Source organism: Palaemon carinicauda, chromosome 31 (assembly GCF_036898095.1).
Source record: "Palaemon carinicauda isolate YSFRI2023 chromosome 31, ASM3689809v2, whole genome shotgun sequence".
Taxonomy (NCBI): domain Eukaryota; kingdom Metazoa; phylum Arthropoda; class Malacostraca; order Decapoda; family Palaemonidae; genus Palaemon; species Palaemon carinicauda.
Genome location: NC_090755.1, coordinates 61812070 through 61828587, shown reverse-complemented (window position 1 = coordinate 61828587; position 16518 = coordinate 61812070). Strand labels below are relative to the sequence as shown.

Sequence of the window (16518 nt, the reverse complement as noted above, 5' to 3'; positions counted from 1 at the left end):
GTTGTATTTTATGGAAAGGTAGAAAGAAAGCAAGCTTATTTCATAATTACCTATGGCATACGTAACAGGAGCAGTTGAATAGAACATTATATTTCTCTTCTGGAAACAAAAATATTGACTTCCTTGAATAATTAAATTGTCAGGAAATTAAAATAAAAAATTGTTTTTCTCAAGAAATGTAAAGATAAAATTAGATTTATTCAAATTTAAAATGGTAGCTTTTAATGTTTTACCTTTTTGTTTTAAGTGACTAATTTCAAGATATACTTAAATAAACTTCCAATATCAAGCATAAGATCCTAAATTAATTTTATTTGAATTATGGAGTTGGGTCGTATGGGTCAATACTGATTGGGAAGGCCTTTTAACACCTGTTGGCAACTGGGATACCAAGATGGAAGGGGAGAGGAGGTTAAAGTCAAAGATTAAAATGTGGTGCAACTAGGGACCAAAGGAATGTGGCAAGGACCCTGTAGTAGTGCAATGTATGTGTATTACATCCTAGAGGGAAGGTCTTAAATTGGAATCGCTCAGTGCGGATGTGAAATTAATCATACCCGTGTTTAGATACGTTGAATTGTAGAATAGTAGGATGTTATTTAGTTTATTTCATTACTGTAAAGGTATTTAGCCTGTATGATCCAGGATGCAATTGAAAGAAAGGAACTGGGAACAGATTTAAATAGAAAATAAAAAAGGGGTTACAGCTAGCAGCCATAAGGACATGGCAAAAACCCTTTAGTGTAACACCTTCAAAGCACTGAGAAAGGGTGCAATGACAGCACTACTCCCGACAAAAATGTTAGTTTTAACTTTAGATCGTGTAAAGATTATGCACAAAATAGGCATATTGCAATAAGTAATTAGCATAGATTTTTTTTATTTTGAGAATGTGTACCTTTTAACGAGTCATTCAAATCTGCAAGGTTCCTTATTTCTTTGTTTTTTGTTTTCCCATAGTAGCATTTGGAAGATTATTGGAGCTGAAAATCTTCTTTTTAAATCCATATGTGTTGGGCCAAATATTTTCTAGCCAAAAAAATACTTTTTTGTAGTTTGTGATAATCTCCCATTTATAATATACTTAATGAATATGTGTAATCTTTACACATTTTAAAAATTATCTGGAATACAGTTAGACAATACTAGGATTATTGTCTGGTGCCTGTAGAAATGTTTGAGCAAACATTTTTTAATACTAAAATTGAGAAAAACTAAAGTGTCCTTTTTTGGTTTAAGACAACTATTCATAATGTGTACATACAGAGAGTAGGATATATTTGTCCAGAATGTTTGGTTAAGGATCTTTAGACAACTTTTCTCTTTATGGTATATAAATGTACGCAGCTTGAATGACAATGTATTATATTCTTAAACATTACGAAACAATTGATGCACTGTTGTCAAATTATATTTTTTTGGCATGTTAAATGTTTCGTTCCCGGATGTCCAGCTTACACTTTCAATTTTTTTTTTTTTCTTTAGGACCAGAAGCCGTTCACCTCATGCTCCTAGGATATCTCCACGTCGCTCTCCAGTTAGAACTGGCCAAAGATCACCTAGAGGCTCGCCAAGACAGTCCCCAAAACCTGTATCTAGGACTAAAAGACATCATAGTTCACGTTCACCTAGTCGAGCCCGTGGGCGAAAACGTTCATATTCTAGTAGTTTTTCAAGGTCATCATCAAGTAGCAGTGGTTCATCTTACTCTAGAAGTTATTCCTCTTATTCACGTTCATCATCTGGTTCCTCCTCATCATCTTTCTCCAGTACTTCTTCAAGCTCTTCAGGATCTAGACGCAGGCGTTCTTATTCTCCTCCTCCTCGCCGAAGAAGGTCATACTCTAGTTCACCCCACCGAGGTAGAGTTAACAGAAGACAGCCATCTCCACAGCAAGTAAGGATTAAGCAGATATCACATCAAGAGACAACTAAAAAGCTAGTGACTAAAACTGTAAGTAATATAATTAAAACAAAAACCAGGGCAACTCCTAAACTCCCAAAGTTGAAAAATAAAATCAAAATAAAGGATGGTGAACGTCCTGTAGCTGTTCCTGTTCCAGTGCGAAGGAAAGCTCCTCGTTCTCCTGTTTCACTTCCTACAAATACTTTTTATGATGGAGCATCTGTAGGGCAAGTTGTTGAAGAACCAACAGACTTTAGAGGTCCAGAAACACCACCAAGACCAGTTCCCGAGGGACGGCATTTGCTGGATCCTCATCACTATAAAGTTGTTCCTCCAGATCATCCAGATTATCATCAGCCTCCTCCCCCACCTAGAGAATCTCCAAGATCTGAAGGAGAAGATACAGATTCAGATAGCTCAACTGAGGATGATGAAGGTCCACGGCGTATGACACTTTCCGAGAGGTTTGGTAAACTTGCCCAGTTAAGCTCACAGCGTCAGGAATACGAAGGGGTGAGAATGAAGATAGTACGTGAGGGTGGTCAAGACAAGAAAGTATATTTGGAAGGTGGAAGATTACAGTCAAGGTCACCATCTCCAAGTAGTAGAAGTCGATCAAATCACCCAGCTCATGAACGCTGGCTCCAGGAACATCAAACAGAATACAGGGAGTACCAAGAGCGCTACGGAGAGATAAGACAGTGGGACCCACACCGAGATTTACCCAGGGAACTTCCACAGAATTGGGATGATGTCCATGTTCGCTATCGTTATTATAAGGAATCGGGCTATTTCGGTGATAGGTCAATTACTTTGGATGATTACTTGAAGTGGGAGCAATGGTGGTATCGCTATAGAGATTGGCTGGAAAAATATGGTGGCACTCAGGAAGTAGAAGAGCGAGACTGGCAGTATCGTGGTTCAAACTATGAGTATGAGAGTCGTGGTAGTGGAAATTCTGTCTCACAAGGAAGATGGGTAAGAAGAGAAGCATCAAGAGAAGCAGATGACAGGAAGAGAAGACGTTATTAGTTTATTTTGATATAGTGGGAGGGGTAACATGGAAGGTTTTTTCTTCTAAAACAAAGTTATACATCACATTTGTTTTTCTGTATGATAGTGACTGAGCAACCACTAGATTTGCAACAAAGCAATGTTTCATTTCAATTTTCACTAAAAGTAAAAAATTTCTATACAGAATAGTGTAGTGGTAACGGAATAATTTTTTATTCAAAGATTGGTTTTTTAACGGGTAATTCCTATTATATTGTTTCAAAATTAAATATCACTCACTGTATTTTTGCATGAACAGTAGCTTTAATAAACTATGAAAGGATATTTGATCAGATTTAAGCCTTATTTAAAAAAAAAAAATAATGGTGAATGGTAATTGTTTAGATAATGTTTTATAGAAATTAGATGAATTAAAATTTTAATGATTAAGAGCAATTTAAGGTAATTTTGTTGTTTCCTTTAAGTATGAGATAGATAAGGGCATTCAAGTTAACTGGTCTCTTGACTTTCATTTAAAAAAACCACGATATGATAAATCAACAATCCGTAAATAACAATATTCTGGTATCAAGGCTCCACATTCTTTTCTGAGTTCTGTATACTTTAAATTTCATGTTGCTGTGTGGTACAAGAGTAAAGGAGTCATATACAGTAGATAGTGTACCAAAGTGTATAGGAGTTCCGGGAAAATTGAGTGGTTGTTGTAATATGTTTCAAATTTGTACAAGACTATTGTCATACTAGTTTTACAATTTGTACAGGAATCTTGCTGGTAATTTTTTGATAATGCAAGCTATTGTTTATAAATTGATTTCCATGGCATTCAGTAATGGACAGTTCAAAATTAATTTGGTGGTTATATACATAACTCTGCTTTATTGCGCTGTTAGTAAACATTTTATCCTAAGTCTAAGTTGCAGTCAGCCATGTGGTACTGTATTTCTTACTGTAGGTTAGTTATAAATCGTGAGATGTCATGAAGTACCTGGAGTAATGTGAATGTTTCGTATTCTGTAATTCCATCTTATCCCGTCTTGACTTTGGGAGGGACACCTGGAGCTTGCGCTTTGCATGGTATGTAGAAAGGTGTTTAAAATGTATTCTCATTTACATATTTATATCATTTACATTACATATTGACAAATCTTTTTCTTCATTAAGTGCATTTTCTTTTATCATTTAAAAGCATAATCACATATTTTAAGGATAACTGTATTTTTACATTTAAATTCCTCTATTTATTTTTTGGTCAGACCATTATATTTGATCTGTCCTTTGGACATTTTATGTATGCATTGCTGAAGCAAAATTTTAGATTTATATTATCGTTGTTTGAATTGAATAGTGTACTACTGTTATATCAGTTTGAGAAGGACTTTTATGCGTTGTTTTGAGTTAGAATTGTTTTTATTAGTACGTATTCAGTAGAGCTTATTTAAAGGTAAGATTTTGAGAAAAATTTTTCTTGTTAAATGCTTTTCAGTCATGCTCTGAGTTTGTTAGTGCATTGTTTGATAATGTTACTCTTTCCTCCCATACATTTTCCTACAGTTTACATATTTCTGTTTCGGAATTGTCTCCTAAATTAAGTAACTTATATTTCACAAAGCTTCAGCTTTTTTTGTTGCTAGTTTTGTTAGAATTTCATGGTAACATATGTAGAGCCAGATATGGTTATGTCTGAGTAATATGTTATGGTGTTTATTGTACAATATATTTGAAATAAATACTTTATAGAAACCCTTCACCACTTTCTTTAATGGGTATCATAATTGACAATGCATTTTTGTTCTTGTAATTATTTAGTTTTATAACAGATTAACTATTATTTTTTTTTTACAGAATAGTAATTGGAATTAATGGGTTGGTGAATTTGCTGTTTCTACATAGCTTTGGCCAATGATGGGCAGAACTGGTGGTTCATAAATGACCGATGAGTTTAGTTTCATGAAAGCAAATGAGGCATATTCAATGCCCTGCACTTAATATTAAGCACATAAACCAAGGATGTCTTTTCCAATTTTAACTGGAGTTTAGGAGGAGGTTCCTGTCATCTGTGCACCAAAAAGTGCAGTAGATCTCAGAGGCACGCAGTAAACCTTTCTTAACTGCCACAAGTAAGGGTATTCCTGTCATGTCCTTTGGGATGGATATTTTTTACCTTTCCAGGACTGTCAACTCTCCTCATCCATACCTATTCAGTTCCAGAATTTTCCAGGATCGCAGAACACTAAAAGACTGTTGGCGGAGGTGGATGCAATGCTGGTAAAGAATGCTCTAGGGGAGATAGGTCGGTTATCAACCTCTTGTTGCTTGACAGGTTTGTTACACACACCTCATTCACGATGGAAGAGGTTCTTTCTGTACTGTCTTCCACCAAGAAGAGACTTTATTGATGCTTATTTCCACATAATTGGTTCACTGCTTCCTGTATGCATGACTGACTCTAGCATCATCATTGGCATAGTTGCTTCTGGATGAAAAACTCCACTTGTTATTGTGATACAGTATACTGATAGTAATCAAATCTCATGACAAAGCATAAGATAAGATACCAGGCCATATTGATTGACGTGACAGCAGTGAGTGTTTCCATCAGACTCTAGCCTCGGCAACCTTTCAAAGCAATGCCAATCTCATAGTGGTCTGTTGTCCATTCAGCTTCCAGCACCTGTTTAATTTTGAGGTATAGTTCCCATTGCTTTAAAACACATTACTTCAGTGCATTATGTTTAGAAGGATACTAAAACAATTAAAAGGAATTGGTAAACCACTTTGTAAAGAACTCCTGTATCTAATGCAGAATTTTCACGAGTACTTCATGAAGAAAGGACTGTGAGAGAGGTATATAGCATTGGAATCAATATTACTTTGCATTCCTTTTATTACTATGGATGGTGTGACTCGGACTAAGCATGAATAATGCAACAATAAAATAAAAATTATTTAATTTTTTATGCTTTATAAGCTATATTTTCCAAAAATATATACAATAATTATCTAAAAACATGACTTTATAAATAATTACAACATGAAATTAAAGTGATTAGATTGAAGAAACACCATAATCTATAATATCTATAAACATTTTAAATGTATAATTTGTGCATTATGCATATTTATAATTATTTACATTTGTGACTAGACAGTAAAACTTTTAGAAAGTTAGTATGGTGGCTATGTTTTCAGGTGACTGCATAGCCTCTGAAGTAATAGGTATACTTATTATATGTTCTGTCGCAGAGATGCGCTGAGTTGATGCCTGTACTGTGGCCTGCTGTTGGTGTTGTTGCTGTTGTGGTCTGGGTGCAATGAGAGGTCCTTTTACAGTATTAGTACCCCTGACATCCCTTATTGCAATGAGTTGACCATTTACAAAGTGATCAAATTCAAATTTTATTCTTAGTTCTCCAATGGAGGATTTTGGCAAGATGTCTGGAATCCATTCAATGACAAATGGTGTTGGATCCTTATGCCCCAAGCCACATCGCCCTACTCTCAGTCTTGTTATATATTCTTTGGGCTGGATTAGGGGTTGGTTAGCAGATCCCTTTGCAAAAATATTGTCCTCTTCAGGTCTGTGGAATAACTTGTAAGTACCATCACGATTTTGAATGAAACTACGTGTTGTTTCAAGTCTCATGCTTGGAATATCAAAGATCTGACGAACATGCATGTCATCAACAATTTTCCAAGTATACTTAGTAAATTTACCAATGGGGACTGCATCTCTTCGTTGGAACTGCTGTGTTAGGTTGGGCAGTCTTTTCTTCTTTGATCTAGCATTTATTCTTTCCATGAGACAATCAAAAAATAACTTGGGCATGTGAAAAACGAGAGGCTCTGGTTTACCACTAAATCCAAAATGCATTGTTTGGTTAATTCTTTCGGTGACACTTCCAAGCCATGCCATAAAGCTAAAGGAGGCAGTGTTTTCGTTTAGGGGCTCTTTAACTTTTTTGGCTAAAGCTCCAGTTAAGGGCCTTCGAGGTGATGTTGTCTAGAAGAGAATGAACATATTGTAAGTACATATGTAACCAATTATAGCATACAGTAGTGTTTTTCTGATAGTTGAGCTACACCACTAATTTAAAATAATTATACCACTCCTATCGCTAAAGTTTTATACTTCTAATGAATAGCTGTAACTGTATATGCTTTCATTTTAATTTAAAACACCAAAACAGTAATTAAAATCTAGTCTAGTACAGCTCTTAGAGCCTTTAAAGAATAAAGAAATGACCATGGTTGAACTATTGATTTTATCATTGTACTCTTGGCACACAGTATGTGCACTCCTTAGCATACAGTATAATATGTAATAATGAATATTTACAACCACATAAAATACATGATAAATCTTTCTAATCCTTTAAAATAAATTACAGTATTTAGCAATGCATATTCTGTATGAATCTCTTGGTTATCTACCTTTTATAATATTTACCAGTGACCACAACTGAAGATATACATTGTAAGAATTTGGATGTATGAAATTTTCAGTACTAGGGCTGAGGAAAAAAAAAACCCACTGTTGCAATTTGTAGTATAAGTTAAAAATGCCCAATCATTTGTAAGTCATTATGAGAAAGTCAACCCTTAACTTTCATGGTCGAGATCTCAAACGCACACTTGTTCCGTGTTAAATGCTCTCTTCTGTTCATAAGCATATATAAACGAAAGCAATTTCTAAATCTAGGATAAAAGAAAAAAATGTGTTTTTTCAATATTAAACTTACCCGATAATCATGTAGCTGTCAACTCCGTTGCCCGACAGAATTCTACGGAAGGGATACGCCAGCGATCGCTATACAAGAGGGGGTTGTACTCACAAGCGCCACCTGTGGCCAGGTACTGCAGTACTTCTTGTTGACACCACTTCAATTTTTCCTCTGTCGTGCTTCCGGCAAGACGTTCATGGATACGCTTATAATTTTGGAGTTTTGTTCACGGTTTTTGGTGAAGTATTGCTCTAAGATTTCAGCTTTCGCTATTCAGGAAGTTTTATTATTAGCTTAGCTAGCTTTTGGAATTAATTTGATTAATTATGGTGACGAAGAGAGTATGAACTCTCTTTCACCTTTTAATGGCCGACCCTTCCCTTAGACGGAAGTGTTGGTGTCTAAGAGAATATAGACTCTCTTTCCTTATTTTGCTTAACAAAAGTTATAGATTTATTTTATATCTCTCCGCCTTTTATAGGCCTCTTCGATTAACTTCCTTTTATTATAAACTTATTAAAATTAATTTTTATATTTGTTTATATTCGACCTTTCCTAATAGTAGGCGGTCTTTTCTTGTACCGAAGTTAATTAACATTGAGCCCGTCATTTCGGTTTTACCTGTTAACATATTATGCTATTTTAATGTTTTTGAAAGAATTTCTTTGATAGTCTCGTACTGTTTCAAAGTGGAACTAACGTTTTGTTTTGTCTCTGCAGTTGTTGACGTTCAGAACGTTCAACTTGCGCTCTATCGTTACGATAGAGAGAGAATTTTCACGGTGTCACGTTGCAGTAAGAGTAAACCGTTTCTAGCGTTAAGTTCATTCTTTCTTAGCTTAATGGTTTTAATTCTAATAAAGGAACTTTTTATTTGGGAAATCTTTCAGTTTTTTTCCTTTAACAATAATATGTTTTAACGATATATATGATTGGGCTCTTCTCTCAGGTTCTAAGTCAAGAGAGAGAGAGAGAGAGATATAGAGACGGAGGGAGAGAGAGCTGGATAAACGTTTCGTTCAAGCGAGTAACGTTGTTATCGTTTTTGCTCTTCTCCCTAGTCTCTTTAGGGGAAGAAGGTAAACGTTTCTAGAGTTTATTCTTGTTCTCAAGCTTTATGCGGTGAGAGATTTTAAACGTAGTTTATTTGATCTAGTGTTTAGTCTCTTTCCAGCCACTGAATTATTTATCTTTCATTAGATTTTTCTGTTACATTGTAATTCTGTTTTTGCAATTACTATCTTTTAAGGAAGGATAGAATTGCGTGTTTCAGGTACAAACCACTTAAAGTTTCGAGTTCAGTAAAATAAGTGCAAACAGAAATTCAAAAGTGATAAGTGATTAGCGCAAAGTGTTTCAGTGTTGTGCGTGAGGGTACTTCTGTGCGTGCCAGTCGTCCTCCCAGTCCGGGACCTCTTGCAAGCTCCCAAGCCCAGGGGAGAAGCAATGTCGAAGGGCAAAAGGGTTCGGCAGGCCTTGATCGGCGCACAGAAGTATCCTCGGTGGTTGCGGGCGTGTCTTACAGAGACCGTCACTCCCACCAGCAGACGATTGAGCCCTTATTTTGCTCATCTGCAGAAGAAAAAGGCGATGCCTCAACAGACCTCATCTTCTATTAAGGCTTTGCCTCAACAGACCTTATCGTCTGTTGATCCCAAGACGACTTTGCTGCAGTCCATGCAGTCGCAGCTTGCGGTCTTAATGCGTGAGTTTCAGGCTGAGAAGGTTACACCTCCTCCTGCGAGAGCTCCGCCTCACCGCAGTCCAGTCTGCCAGGCGTACGAAGTTGAGGTTCCTCAAGCTACCTTACCGCGTTCGGAGTTGCCAGTTACCAGCGTTGTGCAGCAACCTTAACCTTCCTTAAGGCAACCTCAACAATGGGAGCAGGAGTCTTATGCCTTGAGGCAAGATTTTCTTGCAGTTAGACCATCTTCGAGGCAACAACCTCTTGAGGTACGACAACCTCTACCATCCTTGAGGCAGCCACCTCAGCTCTCGCAGCTGCTACCTCAACTTTCCTTAAGGCGAGAGCCTCAACTCTTGAGGCTAGCTCCTCAGGAACCTCAACTCGTGAGACAGGAACTGCGTTCTGCGCAGCCGCTACCTCAACTCTCGCAGCTCACACCTCAAGAACCTCAACTCGTGAGTCAAGAGCCTCTCTCTGCGCAGCCACCTCAACCATGAGGCAAGCGAAACTCTTGAGGCAGCAACCTCATGCTATGAGTCAGCCACCTCAACGCATGCATCTGCCACTTCTCCTCAACTTGAGCCTCTTCCCATTCAACTTGGAAATAACAAATGACAATAATAACACCTCATTACTTTCATAACTTGCATTTGTAATCATATACATGTATGCCTACACAAACATTATGATAATGGAGGTTATTTGTTTTACTTAAATATAAAAATATATATGTATTCCTTGCAATATATTTTTAACAAAATCGCAAAATATGGCAAAAATATCTTCAAAACAAAAATGAATCATGAGTTATGAATGTAAGGTAAATATTATGTTGATATTAAAACCCCATGCAAGCATGCATGAAGTAATGCAGTGTTGCCAACAGGGCGAGTTTCCCTTTCCTGAGGTGAAGTAGATTATAGTACATTTAGTGCAGCTTAATTCTACGATTATCATGCCGGCTATCAAATTCATCAACAAAACAGTCTAAATCAATTCCCTCGGCACGTGCACTTTCAATGGACAGTAATGCGATATTACTCAATCTAGCACTGGTCATGGAATTTCTGAGAAATGTTACACGCCATGCAACATGCTCTGCTTACCTTACAGCATGCTCTACATACAGCATGCTCTGCATACAGCATGCTCTGCATACAGCATGCTCTGCATACCTTACCGCATGCTTCTCAGTCACACATCTTTGGTTGTTGCCAACTCACTAGACTGTCAAGCAGTTTCATAACGTTGCCTTCTAGTCTGCTGCTTTTGCACCAGTGAAAACCTCGCTGAGAGAACTTAGCTTTTCTCGGATATGGTCCCTGTAGATGAGAAAGTGCTTTTCTCCCTCCTTCTGATATTCCCTTGAGGACTGTCATTTGGAGAGGAGCCTTTAGCTGCGTAGCCTCCTATGGACTTTTATTTAAGCATAACATGCTTCCAGGGAAGGTAATGGTTCCACTTCAGTCGCTAACCCCGTCTGTTACCACACCTGGTCCCATAGACCTTGAGCTGTGTTGCAAGACATGCAGTCCAAGCTTAGTCCTTGTTAGAGGATTTTTTGTTTACGGAGTCAGTGTGTCACTGGGAAGACGTTCAACAACCAGCAGAAGTGACTTGTTGTGACGCAGTGCGGCAACCTCAGCAACCCGATAAGGAGTTGTCTGTACGACCCAGACAGTCTAGACAGCTTCGGGTTGTCACTGTACTTCCTCGCTTCCCCTGGTTGACAGTTCACAGACTGTGCAGCAGTACCATGATCTTGTGTCCGGCTCCGTCAGACGACTGGCTTTTAAGAGCTCCCACAAGTCGTCGCTGTCTGGAGATTCTCAGATGGACTATGGATCTGACCAAGGAACTGGGCCTCCTGGTCAATTTTGAGGAGTCTCAGCTCGTCCCATCCCAGACCATTGTCTACCTGGGTATGGATCTTCAGAGTCGAGCTTTTCGGGCTTTCCGTCGGCCCCAAGGATCTTCCAAGCCCTAGAATGCATCCAGAGCATGCTGAGAAGGAACCGATGCTCAGTCAGGTAGTGGATGAGTCTAACAGGGACACTTTCATCGCTGGTCCTGTTCATCGTGTTAGGGAGACTCCACCTCCCCCCCCTTCAGTATAATCTAGCTGCTCACTGGATAAAGGACATGACGCTAGAGACGGTCTCAGTTCCTGTTTCCGAAGAGAGGAGGTCTTCTCTCGCGTGGTGTAAGAACAGCTTTCTTCTCAAGGAAGTCTACCTTTGGCTGTTCAGAAACCCGACCGCCGTCTCCTCTCGGACGCATCAGACACGGGCTGGGGTGCGACTTTGGACGGACAGGAATGCTTGGGAACATGGAATCAGGAGCAAAGGACACTTCACATCAATTGCAAGGAGTTGTTGGCGGTTCTTCTGGCCTTGATAAACTTCAAGTCCCTCCAGCTTAACAAGGTGGTGGAGGTGGACTCTGACAACACCACAGCCCTGGCTTACATCTTCAAGCAGGGAGGGACTCTTTCGTGGAAGTTGTTCTAGATCGCAAGGGACCTCCTCATCTGGTCTAAAGATCGAAAGCTCACGCTGGTAACGAGGTTCATTCAGGGCGGTATGAATGTCATGGCAGATCGCCTCAGCCGGAAGGGTCAGGTCATCCCCACAGAGTGGACCCTTCACAAGAATGTTTGCAGCAGACTTTGGGCCCTGTGGGGTCAGCCAACCATAGATCTGTTCGCTACCTCGATAACCTAGAGACTCCTGTTGTTTTGTTCTCCGATTCCAGACCCAGCAGCAGTTCACGTGGATGCTTTTCTGCTGGATTGGTTCCATCTCGACCTGTATGCATTCCCGCCGTTCAAGATTGTCAACAGGGTACTTCAGAAGTTCTCTCGCAAAGGGACACGGCTGACGTTGGTTGGCTCCGCTCTGGCCCGCGAGAGAATGGTTCATAGAGGTACTGCAATGGCTGGTCGACATTCCCAGGACTCTTCCTCTAAGAGTGAACCTTCTACGTCAACCTCACGTAAAGAAGGTACACCCAAACCTCCACGCTCTTCGTCTGACTGCCTTCAGACTTTCGAAAGACACTCAAGAGCTAGGGGCTTTTCGAAGGAGGCAGCCAGAGCGATTGCCAAAGCAAGGAGAACATCCACTCTCAGAATCTATCAGTCTCAAGGGGAAGTCTTCCGTAGCTGGTACAAGACCAATGCAGTTTCCTCAACCAGTACCACTGTAACCCAGATTGCTGACTTCCTGTTACATCTAAGGAAAGTAAGATCCCTTTCAGCTCCTACGATCAAGGGTTACAGAAGTATGTTGGCAGCGGTTTCCCGCCACAGAGGCTTGGATCTTTCCACCAACAAAGATCTACAGGACCTCCCTAGGTCTTTTGAGACCTCAAAGGAACGTCGGTTGTCCACTCCAGGCTGGAATCTAGACGTGGTCCTAAGGTTCCTTATGTCATCAAGATTTGAACCTCTCCAATCAGCCTCTTTTTAGGACCTCGCATTAAAAACTCTTTTCCTCGTGTGCTTGACAACAGCTAAAAGAGTAAGTGAGATCCACGCCTTCAGCAGGATCATTGTTTTCACATCTGAAACGGCTACATGTTCCTTGCAGCTCGGTTTTTGCTAAACGAGCTTCCTTCACGTCCTCAGATCCCAAGCCTGTCCAACTTGGTGGGGAATGAACTGGAGAGAGTACTTTGCCCAGTTAGAGCTCTTAAGGTACTATCTAAAAGGTCTTAACCTTTACGAGGACAATCAGAAGCCTTATGGTGTGCTATCAAGAAACCTTCTTTTCCAAGTTCTAAGAACTCAGTTTCTTACTATTCAGGCTTCTGATTAGGGAAGCACATTCTCATCTGAAGGAAGAAGACCTTGCTTTGCTGAAGGTAAGGACACATGAAGTGGGAGCTGTGGCTACTTCAGTGGCCTTCAAACAGAACCATTCTCTGCAGAGTGTTATGGATGCAACCTATTGGAGAAGCAAGTCAGTGTTCGCATCATTCTATCTCAAAGATGTCCAGTCTCTTTACGAGTACTGCTACACCCTGGGACCATTCGTAGCAACGAATGCAGTAGTAGGCGAGGGCTCAGCCACTACATTCCCATAATCCCATAACCTTTTAACCTTTCTCTTGAATACTTTTTATGGGTTGTACGGTCGGCTAAGAAGCCTTCCACATCCTTGTTGATTTGGCGGGTGGTCAATTCTTTCTTGAGAAGCGCCGAGGTTAAAGGTTGTGATGAGGTCCTTTAGTATGGGTTGCAGCCCTTGATACTTCAGCACCTTAGAGTTGTTCAGCCTCCTAAGAGGAACGCTGCGCTCAGTAAGGAAGACGAACTTATTTAAGGCAGAGTAATGGTTCAAGTCGACTTCCTTACCAGGTACTTGTAATTTCATTGTTATTTTGAATAACTGATAATATGAAATATGGGATACTTAGCTTCTTGATATACATGTACACTGGTTTTCACCCACCTCCCTGGGTGTGAATCAGCTACATGATTATCGGGTAAGTTTAATATTGAAAAATGTTATTTTCATTAGTAAAATAAATTTTTGAATATACTTACCCGATAATCATGATTTAATTGACCCACCCTTCCTCCCCATAGAACCAGTGGACCGAGGAAAAATTGAAGTGGTGTCAACAAGAAGTACTGCAGTACCTGGCCACAGGTGGCGCTTGTGAGTACACCCCCCTCTTGTATAGCGATCGCTGGCGTATCCCTTCCGTAGAATTCTGTCGGGCAACGGAGTTGACAGCTACATGATTATCGGGTAAGTATATTCAAAAATTTATTTTACTAATGAAAATAACATATTTACACAGTTAGGCCAAAGCAATTGCATCAGAACTGAAGATGAAAAGATTTTTTAATCCCTAAAAAACTAAATTTTATACTTATTTCTATGAATCTCGCCTGATGTTCATATTGTTTCTTCAAAAGCTCGGTTTAATCAACACTTACCCATGAAATTTTTAAAACTATAAGATTTTCCCACTTTCCTTCGCTTAAATATGCCAATAAGAAAGGAATAGAGTCTGCACGGTTATTTAAATATCAATGTGAAGACAGAGTTTCACTCTCAGTACCATCTGCTGCGTTGCATGGCCTCCAGGCTGTTGCAGTCAGATCAGCAATGCTACATAAATCTCTTGGCATTGAAAGAAACTTGCCTTGCGCTTCAACAGCTCCATTTAGGTTACTCTGTTGATGAGCGACAACACGATCATAGTAACATATTTGGAACAAGCAACTTTGCCAACAAGCTGTCGAAATCCTGTGAGGAACAGAAGACAATGAGATCTCCCTGTCAGCCCAGTTCATACCCGGCAAAAAGAACATCTTGGCAGACAAACTGAGCAGAAAGGCTCAGACTCTTCTTTTGATGCATCCGTGAAGAACATAAAATCAGGAGAGGGATAATGAAAATCTACACTAATGAGGTTTTGTTCCAGGATCCACCAATTCAGGTCTTTCCTTTGCTCTGATCCCCCCATAATGAGCATTTCAGGAAGATCCCTGCCCTGAGACCAGAACCAAAGGTCGGCTGCCACTGAAGTGACTATTGTAAATGTGGAGGCGTCTGTTGGGCACTACACGTTCTAATAGGCCCACGTGGCCCAGCAGGCACTGCCCAAGATGTGCTTGAAGAGAGCTTCGCATTTGTAACTGCCAAAAGCCACTTCTTTGAATACTGCAATTCTTACCTGCAACAGGAAAAACTTTCCCTCGTGCCTACCTGCATACCAAGATATACTGTACCAGGTTCTGCTTGGGTTCCAAAGAGAACTTCCCTAGTTTTCATGACCACAGATCATGGCAAAACTCGAGAAGCATGGCTCAACATTGGAAAAGGGTGTCTCTACCAAGTCTGTCAGGAATAGCTAATTGTCAGGATAGCAGAGAAGACTAATGCTGTTGGGTTGTGCCCAAGCTGAACTAGGGTGAACCTTCAAGTGAGCACTTCAGCGGCTGTCTGCATGCCAATTTACAGCACCCAAAATGGTATATATTTCTGTGGAGATGGAAATTTACGTACTTCTTTGAAGATGGTTAGCAAGCTAGCTTACTTAGCGAGCCAGCTTGGATACCTGTGGAGTCTTTTAAGACCATAGAGGCAGAGCACTGGGTAGCAGGAGGATTACATGAATAAATGCGAGCTCTGGAGAACTCAACTATGAAAAGCCAGAGGGCCATGGTGATAAATCGCAATGGAAAATAATCAGGACCGTGACTTGCCAGTAATGCGTGCTCATGATTGAGACTTGCCATAGATGAGCTAGCCTTGACAGGTGCACTAACCTGTGTCTCGCTCTCTACCTCGGGAGACAGAACATGAATGCACACAGATAGTTGGGCCGTGGCCATGAGCAGGTGATGCACTGCTCTTCTAACCCAACTAGGTGAGCTAAATGATGAGTTAACTTGGTGAGTCAGCATACATAACAGAACAAGCTGGATATTCATGGAGTCTGACAAGTCGCAATGATGATTAGGAACACCCTACTAGCAAAGGTGCCCGCCAATGATCCCCGAAAAAATTGGTGTATTCGGAGGGGTGAAAATAAGAGTGCTAATCATCCGTTGAGCGAGTTCAGTCAGCACACTCGCTCTAAGAGGAGAGAGTATTGGGAAGAGTTCTCGTAAGCACTACCCTGCAGATCCTCGGATGAAAGAGAACCTGGTGGCACCAAAGGTGTTAGCCCAACTCCCTTTGGTCCAGAGTCTCTTGAGTGCAACTACTATATTGGCACCCTGCCTGTTAGAGCCTTTGGGAAGTACTGTAAATGCTTATTATTATTATTATTATTATTATTATTATTATTATTATTATTATTATTATTATTATTATAAGCTGACCTGAGGTGGGGTCAGGGATTGGGTCATTCATATGAAGAGAATAAGTAGAAGTTTTGGAAAGAAGTGAAGAGAGTAAGGAAGGCTGGCTCAAGAATTGAAGAGACAGTGAAAGAGGGAAATGGAAGGTTGTTAAAAGGAGAGGAAGCAAGGAAAAGGTGGGCAGAATATTTTGGAAGTTTACTGAATGTTGAGGATAATAGGGAGGCAGATATAATTGCTGTTGCAGGTGTTGAGGTGCCAGTGATGCGAGATGAGAATGAGAGGGAGATTACAATAGATGAAGTGAGGAGAGCACTAGATGAAACAAGAGTAGGAAAAGCATCTGGTATGGATGGTGTGAGAGCTG

General features: G+C 40.0%; 2 protein-coding genes across 12 annotated transcripts in view; one reads left to right on the top strand and one right to left on the bottom strand.

Moving 5' to 3' along the window:
• Positions 1 to 4667, top strand: part of LOC137624434 (serine/arginine repetitive matrix protein 2-like) — a 111253-nt gene extending 106586 nt beyond the window's left edge. For all 8 annotated transcript variants that reach the window (XM_068355193.1, XM_068355198.1, XM_068355192.1 and 5 more), the window contains one exon: positions 1486 to 4667. In XM_068355193.1, the coding sequence (XP_068211294.1) occupies positions 1486 to 2938 (1453 nt within the window). In that variant the 3' untranslated portion in view covers positions 2939 to 4667. The remainder of the gene's footprint in view (positions 1 to 1485) is intronic.
• A 110-nt stretch (positions 4668 to 4777) lies between these two features.
• LOC137624433 (uncharacterized protein C2orf42) overlaps positions 4778 to 16518 on the bottom strand; it is a 277882-nt gene continuing 266141 nt past the window's right edge. For 3 of the 4 annotated variants that reach the window (XM_068355189.1, XM_068355187.1, XM_068355188.1), the window contains exon 8: positions 4778 to 6920. In XM_068355189.1, the coding sequence (XP_068211290.1) occupies positions 6078 to 6920 (843 nt within the window). In that variant the 3' untranslated portion in view covers positions 4778 to 6077. The remainder of the gene's footprint in view (positions 6921 to 16518) is intronic. The other variant, XM_068355185.1, reaches the window with a different exon arrangement.